The sequence below is a fragment of the Narcine bancroftii genome, chromosome 6 (genome assembly GCF_036971445.1).
Source record: "Narcine bancroftii isolate sNarBan1 chromosome 6, sNarBan1.hap1, whole genome shotgun sequence".
Taxonomy (NCBI): Eukaryota; Metazoa; Chordata; class Chondrichthyes; order Torpediniformes; family Narcinidae; genus Narcine; species Narcine bancroftii.
The window spans coordinates 35,547,037-35,567,689 of record NC_091474.1 but is presented as its reverse complement, the minus strand read 5'-3'; the positions used below and the strand labels follow the sequence as shown (position 1 = coordinate 35,567,689).

Genomic DNA, 20,653 nt, shown 5'->3' with positions numbered 1-20,653 from the left:
CTAATTGGGTGTAATTGGATGCCACAGGCTCATGGACCGAAAGGGCCTGTTGCCATGCTGAATGTCGAAGTTCAATTTTAAAATTTAAAAGGAAAAAAACACGTTGAAACCAATGCAAGTATCACCAAGTTAAGAATTACTTACAGCCTGAGCGGATGGTATAGACAATACAATTATTTACTGAGCAAAGCACATGTTCCATTCTCTAAATGCAGAAGGAAAAAAATAATTGCATTTCACATAGATTTGACCTTAGCCATTAGCATCAGCACCAATTAAAAGGATGAAAATCAACTAGAAGCCCACAAACATCTACCATGCAGCAATCTGAGTGTTGGAAATCTGGAAATGGGGGTGGATATTAAATATATAGCCTCAAGTTTTGTAATATGGACAACAATTAAAAAAAAGTACTCTTGGAAAAGATACAGAGGATATTGAAGTTTGAACTCAGAAGCAGGAAAGAAAAATTACTTCATGCCAATTACAATAGCTAAGAAAAAACAGAGAATGAATGAAGCAATACAAAACTAAAAATCTAAAGGAAGTCAGCAACAAAATATTGTTCCTTTGCAATTGAAATATCAACAATTTACAAAACAGGATGACTCGTGTTCAACCAATATTTGCCAGAATTATCAACGTAATCTCATTTTCCAGGTCCATTGCCCTGCAAATCATGGCTCATCAACTGTATAAACAAATACAGAAGCCTTCTCCAACTTTTCAGAGAATTCTAGACCCTTTCATCATCTATCTTCTTCACTTATTATTCCACAAATTAATCTAAATCACACATAATTTAGTCGGTGCAGGAATCTGAAGCAAAATACAATCTTCAGAAGGAATTCAAGCAGGATAAGCAGTGGGAGAAAAAGTATGATCAATGTTTCAGGCCAAAATCCTTTCAGGAGACTGGGAAAGTTGACAAGAGAAGCTAGTGTAAAGAGGACAACATGAGAAAAGTGGGACAGGAGCACATTTTGGAACAACTGAACAGGGGAAGGTGAAGCATGATTGACAGAGGCAGTAGATTGGCATATGCTAGACAAAGAGAGAGAAAGGTACCAAAAACAAGGGATCAGGCATGTGTACTGATGATAATAGTGATATAAAGAGAGACCAGATAGAACTAAATAGTTGGGGGGAGTAGAGCAGAAGAATCCAGTGGGGAGATGGAACCAAGGGGAGTGGAAAATTGAGAATGGATGGGGGTGGGTGGGAAAGGAGAAGAGGAAGAGAAGGAGGAGGATGGGATGAGGAAAGAGAAGTAGTATAGAAGAAGAGAGGGAACAATTGCCTGAAATTAGAAAATTCTATGTTCATACCTTTGGGCTATAGAGTGCCCACGCAGAATATTTGGTGTTGATCTTGCACTTTACAGTGGGCTTCACTATGGCAGTGTAAAAGGCCCAGGATAGACAGGTCAGTGTAGAAATGGGAAAGGGATTTGAAATGGCATGCAACTTGAAGCTCAGGATGGCCATCGTGGACATAGGGAAACTGCTCTGCGAAACTTTCTCGAAGTCTGCGGATGGTCTGACCAATGCAGAGGGAGCTACAGTACAAGAACCGAATGTAGTGGGTGACTGCTTTCTTCTACATTATCATCTTTCCAGTTTCCAGCACTGGCAGCCTTTTGTCTTCTAATAATTCACTCCAACTTGTAGGATTCTGCACCTGAAGCATTTTCTTGCATCTCTTTCCTTTTGTCTGACATCTGCCAATCTTCTGTCTGTTTCACCTCTCTCTGTTCATCATTCCCATACAGACTACTGTCCTCTTTACACTAGCTTCTCTTCTCCATACAAGACCATAAGAGTGAAATTAAGCCATTCAGCTCATTGTCCATCCCACTATTGCTGATTTTCTGTACTTTTTAACCCCATTCTCCTGCCTTCTCCCCACAACACTCGATTCCCCTCCTAATCAAGAACCTATCGACCTCAATCTTAAATATACCCAATGACTTGGCCTCCACAGCAATGTGCAGCAACATCCTTGGTTTCAAAAATGAGTTTTGGCCCAAAATGTGGACCATTCTTCCACTGATACTGCCTGACCAGCTGAGGCCCTCCAGCAGATTGTGTTTAACTTGAAATCTAAACTTGTTTAATGCTGCTAAATAATGTTGAAAATGGTGAAAATGAAAGTTAATAAATTTGCTCCACACTTCCAATTAATGAGCAACATCTCCAAATTAATGACGATACTTAACATTATAAAATGATTGAGAAACTTTAATAATTTACGAAAAAGTTTCCTGCAGAAAGTAGAACAAAACTGTCAAAAATTAGAACTGAAAGTGTTCTTGCAAGCAGGAAGTTTACAATAAATGCAGGCAGAGAAATCTATAGTAAAACTTCTCAGGAAATACATCTACATTAACAATTATGCTTATGCATAAAGTAGTAGGCCTTTCAATACACCAAAAATGCTCCCCTATTCAAATGCACTATTATTAATCTGTACTTTAATTCCACCGTCTTTAATTTGTAGATTAAATTTGAATAATATCAGAGTGGAATTAAATACCATCCGTGGAGACATGGCCTTGGGCAAAATTATGAAATCACAGGTTTATTCCATTGGCCTGAATTCTTGGATTCTAAAATTGACTACTGAGATCGGGGATGCATTGTTTGTAATCTATCAAACTGAAAGCATGTATTGAAAGATAACTGAGCTAGTCCTATACCAGTCAAATCAACTGATAAAAATCACATCATACTGTCTAACCAGTGGTTCTCAACCTACTTCCCCCACTCACATTTCACCTTAAGTAATCCCTTAGTAACCAGAGAACACCTATGGCATAGGATTGTCTTCATTTCCATCCCTTCCTCAGCCCTTTGGAGAGGAGTTAGTATGGTAATGTTGGACTATAACATGAACACCAAATGTTAATTTAAATTTTCATCTATGGAGAGAGAACATTATTTAAGCAGGAATCCTACCGAACTTCTTCCTGATCAGTTGATTGTATTTAGATCAGTGGTTCTCAACCTTTTTCTTTGCACTCACATACCACTTTAACTATTCCCTATTTTTAAGGTAGCATGTGGGTGAAAAGAAAATGGTTGAAAACCACTGCTTTAATCATACCTAAATGACTTGTTACGTGCATGGTTTCATAACTTTAAAGGAAATGGGCCAATGACAATTTTTCTCCAGCAAAATATTTCAGTAACAATTGGGTCTGGAACAGTGACTTTCAACTTCCCACTCACATACCACCTTAAGCAATCCTTTACTAATCACAGAGCACTAATGGCATTACTTAAAGTGGTATGTGAGTGGAAAGAAAAAGGTTGAAAAATCACTGAATCTCATGATGTACTGCAGAAATCAGAGATTGGTTTTCACTCTACAGATCACTTCAATTTATCCCAGTCACCTGTCCCATTAATTCTCTGTCCCTCTCCCACCCTGACCAATGATGCTCAATTTAAGCTCAAGGAAAAAAAAACACATCATCCGCTTGGGCACATTACATCATTTAGGATTCAATATTGAATTGAATAATTCAGATAAACAGTTTCAATTGTTAATTTCTTTCCTCCATTCTTAAAATGAGAGAACTGATAGTAATACCTCACAACATTGATCTGCACCCAATCACAAATATTCCTCCATTCTTTCTGTCTCTCACTGCAAATAAAAGCCTGATTGTTTTTCCACTTTTGCATTATGTCATTGACAGAAAACATTGATTCTTTTTCCTCTATGGATGCTTCCAGATTTATGTGCACCAGGCATTTTCTATTTGTTTTGGATTTGCTGTTTTTCTGCTCTAGGTACTTCCAGCTTCAGTAGGTTACTATCAGCCCAAGGAAAAATCAGGTCTGTTATTGCAAGATCACAGAATGGTGGCAGGATAACAAAAAAATTGGACTGCTCCAACAAGCAGAGATTTCATTGCACACCCCTCCTCCATTGGTCTGAGTATCTAGTACAATGAAACACTGAAGAAATTAAATACACTTCACACATCCTTTATCTGCAACACATTTTTCATGCCCATCTCCCAACTATCTCAAGCATCCCTTCACCCCAAAGCACTTCACCCATTCTCTTCACCCCTACATTTGCATTCATCTCCATCACTAACTGCACAAAAACATACCCACCCTTTCCCTAAAGCACAACCAAATCTCACACACCCTGTCCCTAATCCCCAGATCAATCATTTTACCTCTTAATTCTTGCCCAAACTTCCCCATGAAGTGCACCCACTGTTTCCCTTTCTCCTAAAAGACGTTCTCCTTGTCCCTTCCAAAAGTTATCCTCTTCAAACCTCACTTTCGTAACCTGGTCTCTTCACCGAAACCCACCTCACATCCCTCCCTCACCTTCCATTCTCATTCCTCCCCTCCATCTCTATGCCCCACCCATTTCTATTTAAGCCATTCTCCTCTACTGGATCTCCTATCCTTCCCTCCCAGCTGAATCTCTCCATCCCTTCTTCTATCACTCCTTCCCTTCAAAATACAACCCCCTTCTCCAACCTCCTTATTTATTTCTGCCCTTATGGATCACCCACTCCCTCCCTCACCTTGATCCAATCCCCCCGTCCACCCTGAGGTACCGTCTCCGACGCCATTGAAAGCTCAGTGCCACTGCGCCTGCGCGATCACGTGGACGTCCGAACGCGGAGTGACGTTTACCAACCGTCGCTTCCCTCTCGAGGCCGCTGTCACGTGTCTGATCCGGGCGGCCGTACCCTCTGACCCCTCCACCCCCCCCCCCCCCCGCAGGGAGGGTGAGAGGTCACTCCGCCATTTCAGTAGGCGGGAGAGCCGAGAGGTGTTTGGTGAGCGAGTTGGCGGCCTCCAGCCTTTCCCCGACCCCCCCCCACCCACCCCTCGAGGAGATGTCCTCCTTCTCGGAATCCTCGCTGGAGAAGAAGCTGGCCGAGCTGAGTAACTCGCAGCAGAGCGTGCAGACCCTGTCCCTCTGGCTCATCCATCATCGGAAGCACGCGGGCGTCATCGTGCACGTCTGGCACCGGGAGCTGAAGCTAGGTGAGCGCATCCCCGGTCAAGGGCAGCCCGGGGGGGGGGGGGGGGGTAGGGGGAGAGAGAGGAGAGAGAAGAAGGTGCCCCCCCCTCCCCCCCTCCGCCTCCGCCTCCGCCGGCAACCCCACCGTCACGGTGCAGCCTCCGGGCCGGGGCTGATTGCCACACAGCAACAAGCCGGCCGTTCCCATTTGAATGGGGACCGGCGAGGGTCGAAGAGTTGAGGCCGCTGCAGATGTGGGGAGTGAACCCCACCAGGCGCTCTGATACTGAGAAGGCCGTTTCGTGTCTATAATAGGAGGGAATCGGTTCACATTTTAAAGTTGGGTGATCTTCGATTGGAACCGAGAGGGAGACATTGAAATTCATCTATTTTCGTTTATTGAGCTTATTAATGTTATAAACTTGCAGACAAAATCCAATGAACATAACCAGTCGTCTCATATACATGGAAAGAAAATCAGAAAGAATAACATAACAGTGCTAGCCTGTTGCCTATTCATATGGAAAAGCAAAGCAATTAATGTACAGAATTAAACCCATTTACCAAATGATTAGGGGGGGGGGGGGAATCTAAAACTAATCTCCCTCTAATCATTGTTACCGTTATACAAAAGGAAGTTTGGGATCAGATACCGCACACCCCCCCCCCCCAAGACTAAATTCATTTATTCTTTTAAAATGGTGTAAAGGTGTCTTTTCACCTGAAAAGAATGTATTTGTATGTCACCTGTGATGTTCCGCAATAGTACTGTGGATTATCAGTTCAACTTTCTCAGTTCAACTTTCCCACTTCAATGTCTAGAAACATGTCATCCAATATATTGACTTTTGAATTAAAATCTAGATTGATGTCAAATGTCAACATTTATGTTGCTTTCTGGTGTTAATCTGTAAAAAGATTAATTCTTAGATTCTATTGTCATCAAATCTGATGGAACTTTTTTAAAAATGTTTGATGTAGTTCAGTGGCAGTGTTCATTTTGTTTCTTTTCATTCAAGTGTCACTGTACACAATTCATAAGAAAAAGGAATATTTATGGAACTAATTAATATTTTAGTAATTCAATGATAAAATTGTCCAAACAATTCTAGTACAGCTTGTTTGCCTTATCCTTGCATAGCTTCTCTGCCTGTGATCTGCTATTTCCATTTCATTTTTAGCTTGCACAGTAAAACCTCATTCGAACACGGTAGTTGGGGTCCAAAACTTCATACCACGTTACAGCCGAGTCGCAGAACAGATGCATATAAGTGCTGGAGACCCATCAAAGTGGTTACCATCTTTACTGCCTCCTCTGTACAGGAACAATTCATTACCCAGTCTAGCCTCCATGTAGTAAAAGTGCAGATATCGTAGTTGAAGTAAAAACACAAAGCAGGTCAAGCACCATCATTTATAAAGTTTGGGGTCCACAGACACCCGCACTATAAGCGATTCAGTGGATTAACGAATTGTGTTCAGTGTAGTAGTCAATTTGCTTTGTTTTTGTCTTTCCACCCATGTAGATTAAAGATATTTTTGTATTCATACTCGAGAAATAAAACTTTCTGGGCATGAGAGAGAACATTTCAGCGAATTTATCATTTTAGGGTTTCTTCTTGGCTCTGAGCTCTGATCACCTATTCTCTCCATGGGTCTTTGTGACTTGCTGCTATGTATTAAAACTAATTTCAGTTCTGGTTTTGGGGTTCCAGTGAATTAGAATCTCCATTTCAAATATCCCCACATCTCTGTTGAGAGATGGGCACAATTGTTTAAACCTATTGTTTGGAGGGAATTTGCAGGCAATTGTTAACACTGGTTCAACGATAAGAACGAGTTGAGGTTCAATTGTATTTTTTTTTTAACCTATAAGTTTTAGGGATGCTTTTTTCCGTTAAATGTTCTAAGCTTTCTGCAAAATAGGAATGATAAAGGCATGTGGCGACCAACGCGTTTAGTGTTCAGGCGAGCCAGCTGTGATTGTGACTCACGCGTGGTTGGAGCAGCCGACACCAAGATGGCACTGGGGATCTTCCCCTCAAGGAAAGGACCCGCTGCCAGGAACACCTGCCAGTCAGCAACGCAACTTCCAGTTCCCAGTGGCTGGAACGGGGAGCGTCTTTAAAACGCTCAGTGAGCAAACAATAAAGCAGCGAGTTTTGGAACAAACCTGTCGAATGCTGGTCTCGCTACTCGCTCAATAGCGTGAACGCTACAGGCACATAGTTTAAAGACAGTTATCTAATTAACTACCATTGATCCTTCTGGAATTATGAATTGTGCATCCAATGGTTGCCAGGTTGAATATGTTAACTACAGTACGAACAAATGTGAATGCTTTTATAATTTTGATGAAACGGAGGGGATTTGACGTGGTGGATGTGGAGCTCATGTTTACTCTTGTGAAATAAATTAAAATTTGAGGGTCACTGAATAAAATTGATGTATCACCTATTTAAGATGGGCAAAACAGATTTTATTTTTTGCTCTCTGAAACTTGTCTTTGGAAACCCTTCCAAAAAAATAGATGTTTGAATAATTCTTTTGAACATGGAGTGTAATTAATAAGCTAGGGGGTGACAAAATAATGTCCAGTAAACAGAAAAGTTTAGATTTCAGTCAGATTGGCTAAAATCTTATTAAATGTCAGAGCAGGCTTGTGATACTGAGTGGCCATAGCTCCCAATTTGTCTGTATGTACAACAGGGGAAAAAATTGTCACAAAAAGACCATGTCATCTATGTGAATGATATATGACGCTGACTTTTTTTGAACCACATCTAGCTAAACCAAGCAGGAAATTGACATTCATCTATCTGGCTAATGATGTCATTCAGAACAGTAAGAGAAAAGGTCCCGAATTCACCAAGGCATTTGAAGGAGTTCTTGTGGATGCATTTTCCCATGTTGCCAGGTACATTTTAGAATCTAAATATTTTGTATCTTATTAATGTAAAATGGAACATACTTTGATTTTCTAGTCTATATTAAAAAAAAAATTTGGAAAGGTCATTCTGGAGTACAATCCCTTCTATGAGATAAAATGGATCAACTTCCATCGATAGGACTCTATATGGGCTTGCTATAATTAACCAAGGAAGTAAAAATTGCAGTACTTTTTTAAAAAAAGTATTATTTTGTGTGCAGTTACTTGTGATGAGTGTACGAGTCAGATTTGTTTTACATTAAAGTGTTGTGATGTGCATCTGCGCCTTGATGTATTACAGTTTTGCATTATTTTACAAAGTTTGGTCAAGTTTGAGATGTGTAGTCTTAATGACACAATTTATTTTCTTCATTCAAAAGTATAGATGTGAAGATGCCAATAATTTAAACTTATTTCTATGAAGGTTGATTATAGCATGTGCACATTGTAAACTTTGCCAATCTTGCTGATTTTCTTTCGATGCTAAATATGTTTCAGGTGCCATACTACATTATCATGTGTCACAAGATTGGCATAATTCACTCAAAATTATGTTACTGGTATTTTTTTTTTACTTGTATTTCTCCTCTTCTCCCAGAGAATCAGAACAAAGCTGCAAGAAGCAAATGGAACGAGTCCTAAATATATGGCAGGAAAGGGTTGTGTATGATGTTGATTTTATCCAGCAACTTAAGTTAACTGTGGATGAATCCAGCAGTCCCGTTTCAGTTGGTATGTACATCATCAGTTGAAATCTGACTTGGTGGGAATTTTGCATACTGAAATCTGAATAGGTCATATTATCCATGTCATTACAAGTACTTGTTAAGGCTTTACTGTAATGTCAGTTTTATACAATTGGATTGCATAGGTGACAGCTATTTATAACTGTCAGTGAGCCAATTTTGAATTACATTGGGTGCATAAAATATTAAAGAAAGCTCACTGGTATTGCTTTGAGCTGGTGCTCACTGTTCTAAAATTTTGGAGGACTAGTTGCCAGAACTGCCTCCACTGATATGAGCTTGTGGTTAGTAGATAATTGTCTGGATTTGTTTCTACTCTAAATGTTTAAGAGGAAAATGTGAAGTCAAATAAATAGATGTTTTGCATGCTTGAATTACAATAGAAGTGGGAAATTCTTGGAATAATGCTCCTAAGTTTGTTTTGTGAGAAGAAATGGCACAATTTACATCTGATATGCTGCTTACAATAATTGAGCAGAGATTAAATATTTTGTGCAGTAATGTGGTAAATTAACAATGTATAGGAATTCTCATATGTACATCAAGTGAAGTTATTAATCAATTAAACTGAATTGGGGACTTGTTTTGTCATTATTGATTTGCATGCAAGTGATTTGAAGGGAGAATTTTACATAAGGTTATTTGGACAGAAGCAGTGTGATGTCAGCATCTTTTGTAAGTTAAAAATGATTGTAGAAACATGGAAAGTGTTATGAGCCACAGGAAATAGTGGTCAAGCCATACAAAATGTTGGTTGAATATTGCATCAAATCTCTCCAACATTGATTTGGGTTTTAAATGCACAACCCAGCTATTTATTTGGAAAAGCTGAGATGTAATTAAACTATGGTAACATCGTTTTAAATGTGTAGAAGGGTGAGAGGAGACTTAATAGATTATGAGAGGCATAGATAGGGTGGACACCCAGCATTTGTTTCCCAAGGCAGGAATAGCTTACACCAGAGGACATGTACATAGTGAAGGGAGAGAAGTTTAGAAGTGATATCAGGTGTTAAGTTTTTTTTAAACACAGATAATTGTAGGTGCCTGGAATGCCTTGCCAGGGATGGTGGTGGAAGCTGAAACATTAGGGGGATATAAGAGACTATTAGGCACATGGATGGAGGAAAAGTGGAGAGTTGTGGAGTAGGGAGGGTTTAGTACTTTATTTTTAGTATGAGTCGGCACAACATTGAGGGCAGAAGGGCCTGTATTGTACCATTGTGTTCTTTGTTTTAAGTACCATATATATTCGAGTAATAGTTGATCCCGTGTCATAGTTGACATCACCTTTCCCCTCCCCCCCCTCACCCCCAGTCTATTTTGGCTCAAAAATCATGTTTTCCATATGACCCGTGTAAAAGTTGACTCCCCTTTGGACCTGACTTCCTGGCACCCCGACCTCTATGTCTCGCTCAGATTGCTTGTCCATCCGAGCTACCAATGCCTGGCCACCTGCCTATCCGAGCTCCCAACGCCCAGGCCGCAAACCCTCTCCCTGGCCACCCGCCCATCACTGGACCTCTCAACCCCCAACTGCAGACCATCACTTCGGGTACCTGCCCATACGAGCTCCCGACTTGCCACCCAGTCCTGGTCATCCAAGCTTCCAGCACCTTGAACGACGTAGGTGCTTACCATGGTCAAAAGTATGAGCCACGTAAAAGTTTGCCCCTGAACACCTCTCCCCCCCCCAAAAAAAAATTGGTCCAAAAAACCTGACTATTACACGAGTATGTATGGTGTATTGTACACTTCTCTAGTTGCCATAAGTCATATTAAGTTATTGGACAAAACCAATATAACTACATATTGTTTGACATTTATTCAAAGTTTTAATTTAAATACAGGAAGTCGATGTGTAATACTGAAAATGCACCTAAATAATGAGTTACATAAACATTTGGTGCAATTTAATTTGTGAATGGCTTTTTATCCTGATAGGTCATAATAACTTTGAACTGCATAATTCTAATAGAAAAATTTAATAGGAAGGTAAATTGATAATTGTATTTGTAAGCCAATAAATTAAGTAGGTTACTAGAATCTCAAGTTCCTGTTACATTGGAAAAATATTTGGCTTGAACTGTTTCAGAGATTATTGCAGTTGAAATTACTATCTTGAGTCCCTTTTCAAAACTATTAAAGTTAGAGAATTCGAAAACAAATGTTATGGAAAAGGAGTTAGAGGAATGAGGGCTAAAAGCGGGCAAATGAAACAGGTTAGGTAGATAACTTTGGCATGGATGAATTGGTTTCTGTACTGTAAAACTCTGACTCTATCCAAATTAGTGATCTGAAGCAAGGGCAAAAGAATCAAGAAAATAAAATGTGGAAGTTGCATGTGCTATCTATGAAGCTGGACTGACACTGCTATAAAAACTTTGGAAGATGATGTGATGATCTAAAATTAAGTAGTAAATATAATCACTTTGTTCAACTACGTTGTTGAAACTTTTTTGATTAATTTATTAATTTCTTTCAGACCACTATAATTTCTAAAAATTAAGCTGGAGAAAGTTGTAAATGTTTTTTTTTTTTTGGAAGCTGAATCATTGAAAGATTCAACATTTAATTACAATTGTGCTTTGTCCAGACATTGCTTTCAGTTTCTATGTCATTACCTCTGCAAAATCAATGTCACTTTGTACAAATTTCAGATAAATTGTAAGCTGTAGAACAGAACTAATTATTTTGAAAGGTAAGCTCTGACAATATTAGTAATTGACAGGGGTAAAGGACTCTTTTCAAAATAAATTTCCAATGACACTGGATTTATCTGGGATGTTATCCATTTATGGAGTAAATTGCAGTTTTAGCAATAAAAAAGGAACTGAGCACAATATGAAAGGTTGTATGGCTAGAATGAGATTAATTCCAAGTTTGTTGATTTCCATCCATTATTGATAAATTGTAATGCAGATTTTGTTTAATCTATCTAACATGGTGGCAATCCTCGGACCTTTTGCATTGTAAATTTATAATGCTTGTAGCATGTCTGTCATTTAAAGCGTACAATTACTACAAATAATATTATTAAAGTGAGGGAATGAAAGGAATGACTGTCGATGATTGTTAAGACTACAAATGAGAGTAGTTTATTTCCTTCCTTTCCACTAAATTGAATAATTTATCTCATTTAATGCATACAGCACTTGTTAAGAATTTTGCAAGGTGCTATGAAATTTGGTAATATTTTCAATATGTTGAGCAGGCTAATTATAAATTTCAGACGATTTGATATGAAATCTCTGAACTGCTTCACAGCCAATGGTATATTAAATTTTTTGGTCTGATTTGGACTGGGAATTCAGCAATCATTTTTTTGGGGGCCTGTTACCTTGTTGTATATCTATCAGCCCATGACCCCGTGTTCCCAATTACTCCCAATTGACCTACACCCTCGGTGCGTTTTATAGGGTGGAAGGAAACTGGAGCACCTGTGGAAAACATACAGACACAAGGAGAACTTGCAAACTCCTTACAGCGTGGGTTTGAACCCGGGTCCCAATCACTGGTCCTGTAACAATGTTGCACTAACTGTTACACTAATCATGTTACCCTAATTCCAAACAAAATTGACCAACAAACCTGTGTGGTGAAGTGTATTGATCACATGGAAAATTTAAATTCTAGATGTCAACTAATCAAGATTATTTCCCAAAATTACTTCATGGAAATTGCCATGAACATTTTATATTATTGTCATAATTTCTTCAACATTACATCAGCCATTAGAAATGTAACTTTAGTTGGCTCTGCCATGAAAACAGTTCACTGATCTCTGAGTAAAATGACCAAGTGTATTTTTTAACAACGCAAGCATTAATGGACTTTAATCCAATATCAGTTTCTTCCCATCCACCATTTTTTAAAATCATTTTACTACTCTTCTTTACGTAGCTTTTTATGTTGCAATTTTTTTTGGCAGAACTGTACTCCAGAATAATGGATCAAAGTAATATTTTGTATGAATAGTGTAATATTTTCTATCACAGTAATTACCTGCTGACAGCAAATTTAATCTTTGCAGACAGTGCTGGTTGTAAAGTCGTACATGGTCATCAACCATCTTACCCATCATCCAGAGAAAAACAGACTCAATCTAACAGAGTTCGTAATGTTGAGATTGTGAAAGGTCATGAATCAGCAACATCTGACTCTTCATCCAACATCTCATCTGAAGCCAGATATATAGGTCAGTAGGTTTCCAGAGAGCCTGTTGTGTCCTACCTCTTTCTAAAGAAGATTAAATAATTGCATAAAATTGTTCATGATCTGTCTGATCTTGTGAAGATCAGATACATCCTAAAGTGTTTATGGAATTATTTTACCTTTTTTATAGTTAGTCGTGACCTAATACAAACTGGTTAGTGTGGCTGAGAATATTAGAACTTGATTTGTGGTTAGGTTCTCCTTACAAATGACTTGTTTTTAAAAGATGTATTTCATATATCTTTACGTATATTATTTCAATGATTGGGTTTTATTATGTTATCTCTGCTGACAATCTGAGAAGCCTCAGTGGCATTGCAGGGATTACAAAAACAATAGGGTTGTATTTGCATAGTACCTTTGATCCTCTGGTTATGCAAAGTTCCTTCAATTAAGGTTAGAAGTATGGAAGTGCAGAAGCCGAGGTGGCATTGCAGGGATTGTGAAGACAGGGTTACATTTGTGTGATACTTTTTTTCATCCATGGGTCATTCAAATGTCCTTCAACTAATAAATTACATTATATTCACAATTAAGGAAGACAGATGAAACATTCAAGAAAGTCCTCCAAACGGAATTGAGATCAAAGGACATGAAAAGAGCATTTGAGATCCAACTTGGTTTAGTTGAAGAAGAAACACTTCAGGAAATGCAGTTTGACTTGATTTATGAGCACAAAATCTGTAGGAAATCTTGAATTACTGACAGTTATTCTTGTATTAGAACAAGCTTGAAGAATGAGTAAAATATTGGTAACATTGTAAAAGAAAAAAAAATCTAATTTGTGTGATGGAGAGATGAAGCTTTGAGCTAAAATTTGACCGTGTGTAATTAAGCCTCATAGTCTGTTCATGCTTTGCATTTTCACAAAAACTTCTATCTAATAAACTTTCTATTGCAGCTGTTCCAGAATGAGGGGGTAATGGGTTGAAAATTAGGTCTTTCCACAGGGAGAGGAAAAAAAAAATCAGTGAGGCAACTCAGACCATTTCTTGCACATCTGGTGGTTAGTGGATGATTCACTCTGCACCCACAAGGGCAGGCACACATTGTTTGAGGCAGGTGGCATAGAGTTCAACATAAAGAAGAATGCTTGGCCAGTCTGTTATCAATCCCTAGAGCTTTTTTTAAAAGAAGTAGACTCTACCCATCTATGAGGACTGTTCATGTATTTAAATTGGCACCTGCAAGGCATTTGTGAACTTCAATTTAACAGTTGTAAATTGTTTCCCTTACTATTTCACAGTAGTGAAAGGGAGTTGTTATCAGGTGGGTTCCTTTCCTGGAATTGTGCAAGGATTGCTCTCTGCACCTATTTCCCTGGTGATTTTGCTTTTTATACTATTACCTTCTTTCCTTTTTTTTTTGGTCTATTCTCCTTTGAAAACTTTAGTTAAAGACTTCCCTTCTTTTGTTTTATGATTGCTGGTAATCTGTCACTACCATGCTTCTCTTGCTCCCAAAGTGCCCCATCTGTTGATTTGTGTCAATTTTCAGATGGCCAGGTTATCATTTTCTCTAGATGAGAAACAAGAAGTTAAAGTAAGAATTGATTGACCCTATTCCTACCCATAGTCTTAAGTTCCTCTGCTGTTTTCTCTCTTGTAAATGGTATGCCGAAAGTTTAAGGATGATTTCCTTCACAACAGGTGTTGAGAGCATATTAAAAGATTCCTGCTAATCAGATTGCCATTGGGATTTTTTTCCATATTGGCTTAATGTGCATCCAAATCAACACGGTGACAAAAACATAATTTTCTCATTACTTTATTGTTAGTGCCTACATGTTGCAACAGCTAAAAATAAATGTGCTACAGTTCCACATTTAGCTTAACATGTATTGAATTCAACTTTGTAAGAATTGAGTGCTTTCCCAAAATTTTCTTAATTACAAATTCAACAATTTGAGTTGAACAACTATAGCAGTAGAGACTTATTGATCCTTGTGTACATTCAGGTATTCTTTTTAGTGTAATTATCCCTGTCAAAACTTTGAAACACTCTGCATATTTGAATCAATAATTTTTGCTCCATAATTTGGAATAATTATATTCCAGGAAACATCTGCAAATGCTTTAATTACACCTGGAATTAACTAGTTTACTCATTACCACTTGGTTTAACTACATCTACAAATATATCACAAGCAAAATCTTTATTTTCATAGGTGAAGAGAAACGAGCACCAAAACGTAGCTATCCAGTTGTTGAAGATGAAGAAGATGATGATTACAGAGTCAACTTCTCTCCTGTTGACACTGGTGCAGGTCCAATGTTGGTATGTACATGAAACCAAAGAGCCATTACATGTGCAGCTAAGTGTCCTGAAGATTTAGGGCTGGGTTGTACTTTGCTATGTAAGTGCCATTTAATTATAACTGGATATCTATGTGCCATCTATAGTTGAACTAATGATGAAATGCTTGAATGTTGTTTATTTTTGGAGGCTTTATTAGGCAATGCAATAGGATTTTTACAATGGAAAAATTGATGCACACTAAATATTCATCTTAGATTTGATGTTGGCACTTTGCAAGGATATACTAAATTTACTCTCAAAACCAATATAATTCTTGTACAATAGAGATACAAGAGGTTGCAGATGCTGGACTTTGGAACAGAAAAAAGTGGCTGGAGGATCTCAGCAGGCAATGTAGGTGGAGGCAAAGGGACAGTCAACGTTTTGAATCGAGACTCTGCATCGGAGCTGAGAGTTTAAAGGGGAGATGGCTGGCATGAATGGGTGAGGAAGGAAATAGCAAGTGATAAGTTGTTCCAGGGTAGGAAGGGCTAATATGGAGATGAAGCCAGGTGAGGAAGGCATTGATGAAGATAGTGATAGAGGCTGAAAGAGCAAGTGAAGAAAAGAAGCAGATTATGGAATCAGATAAAGCATTGCAATAAGAGGAACCATTTAAGGGAGGGATTGGCAGATGGAAATTGCAGGAAGAGTGGACAATTACCCTTTGCATCTCCCTGGTCCACCAATCCTCCACTGGCCCCAGTCCTACCCCTCCCACCCTTGGTTCTTTTTGCCAGCCTTCTTTCCTCCACGCTCCATCTTTTATTTTGAAAATTTTATTTATTTTTTTTCCATACATGTCGTCATAGCCAGATGCAAAATGCTGTAGTCAAATATTAGTATCAAATCTATTATACATGATGGTGTACAACCCCAATCCCCTCCCCTCAACAAAACCCCCAGAAAAGAAAAGAAATAAATGAAAATAAGAAAAAGCATAGAAAAAGAAAGATAAAGTAAGAAAACAAGAATAGAAAACTGGTTACCGAAGGGCACCTCTCACCACACAGTTCTAATCATTTATATTTTTAATACTTCCAAGGAGATTAATGAGGTTCAAAGCTCAGGGAAAACATCTATAAATTTATTCCCTCAATTTGTAAATACGGATGCCAGATTTTCAAAGCTACGTCATTTATTTCTCAGATTATGTAATTTTCTCAAGAGGAACACAGCTTTGCATTTCTGCGTTCCATCGCTCCATTCCTAGGTGGGTGTCCGATTTCCATGATCCTGCTATACATTTTCTTGCTACTGCTGAGGCAGTCTTTACAAATTCTTTTTGATAAATAGATGATGTAAATTTTGGTCTTGTACCTTCAATATCACTTAATAAAATTAACATTGGGTTTTGTGGAAAGTTAATTCCTGTAATCAGTTCTAAATAAATTGCCAAGTTTAATTTAAAAAAAAAGATCTCACTTTAGGACAGGTCCAAGAACAATGTTTAAAAAAAAAAAAAAATCTATCTCCAGACCACATCTAAAACACTGGTCTGATTTCAATCTATTTAACTTCAGTGGTGTGAGATAAAATTGATGTTAAAAAAAAAAAAAAAAAAATGATATTGAATTAATCTATGTCTAATATTTATAGTATTTGTCATTCTATCTCTGCACAGATCTGAGCAATTTTGCGCATCAATGTTAATATTTGGATCTGTCTCCCATCGCTGTCTGCACCTGTGTATCTCCTGTTTGGAAATCCCCTTCTGCAATAAAGTGTACATAGCTTAGATAAATTTATTTATATATCTATTATGTATCAACATTTCTACATCACTGCATTTTGATAACAGCATTTTTGGATCCAATTTATCTCTTAAATAAGCCCTTAATTGATAATAAAACAGCGGCACAATGGCAGCACTACAACTCACAAGAAGGCATCAAACTGGCAATGTGATGTCAGTGCATGATGACATCAGAGCGGGTTAAGCACACGATTTGGGCTTTTAAAAGATTGCGCGGGTGATGAAGAAAAACTCCATTTGATTCACTCTAAAAATGCCTTGTGTGGTTATTTCGCCATGTCCAATGTGATTCCAGTCGCCACAATCCCATTTTTATTTTTTTAATTGTTCAAATATCATTAAATTCATTGCTTCATAACAATCTTCCTTTCAACATCTAATTCCTTTCCGAGACCAAATACTTTAAAATTGATTATCCATTGAAAATGGAATGATTCTATTTTGTATCAAAGGCATTTTAAACAGGACAAGCCCCCCTCGTTCCAATTTCGTTGTTTACCTTATTCCACATATTAATCAAATGTTTCAACAAGGATGCTTCCCTCTCCCCAGATATTAATTTAAATTCCCATTTATATATAAAGTCTTCCGATATTTTCTCTCCTATTTTATCAATTTCTATTTTAACCCATTCTGGATTTTTTCCCTCACCAAAAAAAGGCCAAAAATTTCAGTTGAGCTTATAGTAATTTTTAAAATTTGGTAACTGTAAATAAACCTAACTCAGACTTCCAAGTCAATTTGTCTAAAGAAACTCAACATCTTGCCTTTCCAAAAAAAATGTCTTAAAGTTATTTAATTCTTGAGAAAAAACTTTTGTGGTAGTGTTTGAAAAAAATATTGTACTCCAGGAAATGCATTGATTTTAACACAATTAACCCTACCCAATAGTGTTATGGGCAGTATCTCCACTTATTCAAATCTTATCCAATTTTCTTAAGGTATATAATTCAATTTATTATCTACCCGTATCCCAAAAAATTATTCCATTCATTGGCCATTTAAATTGAGTATCTTATTGACATTGAGTATCTTGTTGACATTGAATATAATCCCCTATAGTATAGTAAAGAGCATAATTTCACTTTTATCCTAATTTACTTTAACCCCATACATTTCCATATTCCTCCAGTCTTGAATATAATTTCTGTAGTGAACCATAAAAAAAATACAGCACAGAGAACAGGTGCCTTTTGGCCCTTCTACTCTGTACTAACCATTGTTCAGCTAGTCCAAATAACTTGCTCCCATTCCATAACCCTCCCAAGACCTTTCCCATCCATTTATCCAATTTATTTTTAAAACTCAAAGATCGAGTCTGTACTCACCACACCACACCATTCTCTGAGTGAAGAAATTCCCCCTAAACCTTTCCTCTTTCACTCTAAAGCCATGTATTTATCTCTCCTAATCTAAGTGGAAAGAGCCTATTCAAATTTATTCTGTCTATCCCCATCATAATTGGTTCTGTCAAGTATTTGAAAACATTATCAACAAAAAAAAATCTAATTTATATTTTTCTTGATTTACTTTAAATCCTTTAATATCAGGATCAGACTGAATCAATTTTGCAAGAAGTTCAATCACTAAAATAAATAAAGTAGGTGATTATGGACATCCTTGACTACTAGATCTAGTTAATGAAACAGGGCTGAACCTTGCCCATTTAATTTATATAATGAACTTTAGTTCATTATATAAAGCTCTAACCCAATTTAAAAATACCTGTCCCATCCCACATCTTTCAAACACCTTAAGCCAGTGGTTCTCAATGTTTTTCTTTCCATTCACATATCACTAAGAATTTCCTGTGCCATAGGTGTTCTGTGATTAGTAAAGAATTGGTTAAGGTGGTATCTGAGTGGAAAGAAAAAAGGTTGAGAACCACTGCGTTAAACAAAATATCCCATTCTAATCTATCAAATGTTTTTTCTGCATCCAGAGCCACTGCCACACTGTATTATACTAAGTAATCTAGTTATATTATCTGCAGATTTTCTCTTTTTCACAAACCCTGTTTGATCCATATTTATCAACTTTGGCAAAAAGTTCATCAATTTATTAGAGAAAATGTTTGCAATTATCTTATAATTTTCATTTAACAGTAAAATAGAACTGTATGATGATGGCTTTAAAGGGTATCTGTCTTTTTATTTGGTATTAACATTATTATCGCAGTAGAAAAGATTCCGGGAGTGTATGTGTTACCACCGCCTGGCCCAATACTTCCATAAAAGGAGGAATCAGTAAATCTTTTAAATTCTTTATGAAATTCAGGTGGGAAACCATCTTCTCCCTGAAATTTATTACTCTGTAATGAGCTCAGTGCTTCCCCCACTTCCTTTGGGGTGAAAGGGTCATCCAGCTCCACTTGCTCTTGTAAAGTTAACTTTGGTAGCCTTATTTGTAACATAAAATCTATTTTATCGTCTCTCTGCTACTCCAATTTATATAACTGAGAATAAAATTGTTTAAAAGCTTCATTGATTACTTGAGCTTTGTAGATAGTAGCATTCGACTCTAATTTAGTTGCATTGATGGTTCTTGAAATTTATTCTGTTTTCAACTCCCAAGAAAGAACCTTGTGAGCCTTTTCACCCAACTCATAATATCTCTGCTTAGTTCTCAGTATTGCCATCTCTTCTACATGTGTGTAATGTATTATACTGAAGCGTCTTACTTATAACCCTTCTACGTTTTTCCTCAGAGGCCTGTCTGCAGATCTTTTTCTAAACATGTTATCTCTTTTTCCAATTGGTCCAATTCTTTTATGTTCCTTAATTTTAGAAGTATAACTTGTAATTTGTCCTCTTAGATATGCTTTCATCACGTCCCATAAAATAAATTTACCATTAACCAAACTGGAATTAATCTCAAGAAAAATTTGAATTTGTCTTCTAACAAAATCACAAAAATCTGGTCTTCTTAATAACATTAAGTTAAATCTGCATCTTTAAATTGATTCTTTATCTAACATTTTAAGTGTCATTAATAAAGGTGACTGATCAGATCAAATTCTTGGTTTATAGTCAACTTGATTAATTCTACTTTGGAAACGTGCTGATATTAAAAATAAACCTATCGTTGATAAGAATTGTATCTGTTTGAATAAAAAGAATAATATCTCTTGGATGAATTCTTCTCCATATGTCTACTAAATTCAAGTTCTTCATTAATGTCAAAGTGGCTTTTGCTGTGCTACGGGTTTTTATTATGGTTATGGATAAATATGTGTTTAAAAGAGATTGTGAGGGGTTTAGTGTAGGTCACTTCACAAAAGATCTCATTTAAAATGCAAGAGCTTTGCTGAAGCTAGACGTTGAGGCTCAGTGATTTTGTAGAGACATTGGAACTGGTTTTGAAAGAATTTCAAAAGGAGGTGCAAATTAGAACAGAGTCTGGGCTCAAGTGTTGATAAGATCTTTCAAAGTGTGGGTTTGGAGCCTTGGGAAAGGTATTTGGTTTTTACAAGCAGAGAGGAAAAAGCAAACAGGATTCTTCTCTCAGAGAGAGAGAAAAGTCAGTTCTACAATGGCAGTTGAGGCTGCAAAATGGCAAGCTGGCAGCCTTGTGGAAGACCCAATTTTGAAGAGTGGTTGTGAGTTCTGAGTTTAGCCTGTTCAAAAACCCTTGTAGTCCTTACAAGGGAAAATGACTGGCGAGAGTGTTTCTTCTGAAATAAGAGAAATGAGAACTCTGAGGTGACCT

At 37.4% G+C, this 20,653-nt stretch overlaps 2 protein-coding genes across 6 annotated transcripts in view; one reads left to right on the top strand and one right to left on the bottom strand.

Annotated features, from left to right (window-relative positions):
- tti1 (TELO2 interacting protein 1) overlaps positions 1-4,662 on the bottom strand; it is a 51,128-nt gene extending 46,466 nt beyond the window's left edge. For 2 of the 5 annotated variants that reach the window (XR_011340022.1, XM_069884628.1), the window contains exon 1: positions 4,556-4,662. The gene's annotated coding sequence lies outside the window, so the exon portion shown is untranslated. Of the gene's footprint in view, positions 1-1,328; positions 1,494-3,594; positions 3,821-4,555 lie in introns of those variants that run through there. The other 3 variants (XM_069884629.1, XM_069884630.1, XM_069884631.1) reach the window with 3 other exon arrangements.
- Positions 4,663-4,737: 75 nt separating this feature from the next.
- Positions 4,738-20,653, top strand: part of LOC138735944 (regulation of nuclear pre-mRNA domain-containing protein 1B-like) — a 29,158-nt gene continuing 13,242 nt past the window's right edge. Inside the window, exons 1-5 of the mRNA XM_069884632.1 lie at positions 4,738-5,024; positions 7,789-7,918; positions 8,529-8,662; positions 12,710-12,874; positions 15,059-15,168. Of these exons, the coding sequence (XP_069740733.1) occupies positions 4,874-5,024; positions 7,789-7,918; positions 8,529-8,662; positions 12,710-12,874; positions 15,059-15,168 (690 nt within the window). The 5' untranslated portion in view covers positions 4,738-4,873. The remainder of the gene's footprint in view (positions 5,025-7,788; positions 7,919-8,528; positions 8,663-12,709; positions 12,875-15,058; positions 15,169-20,653) is intronic.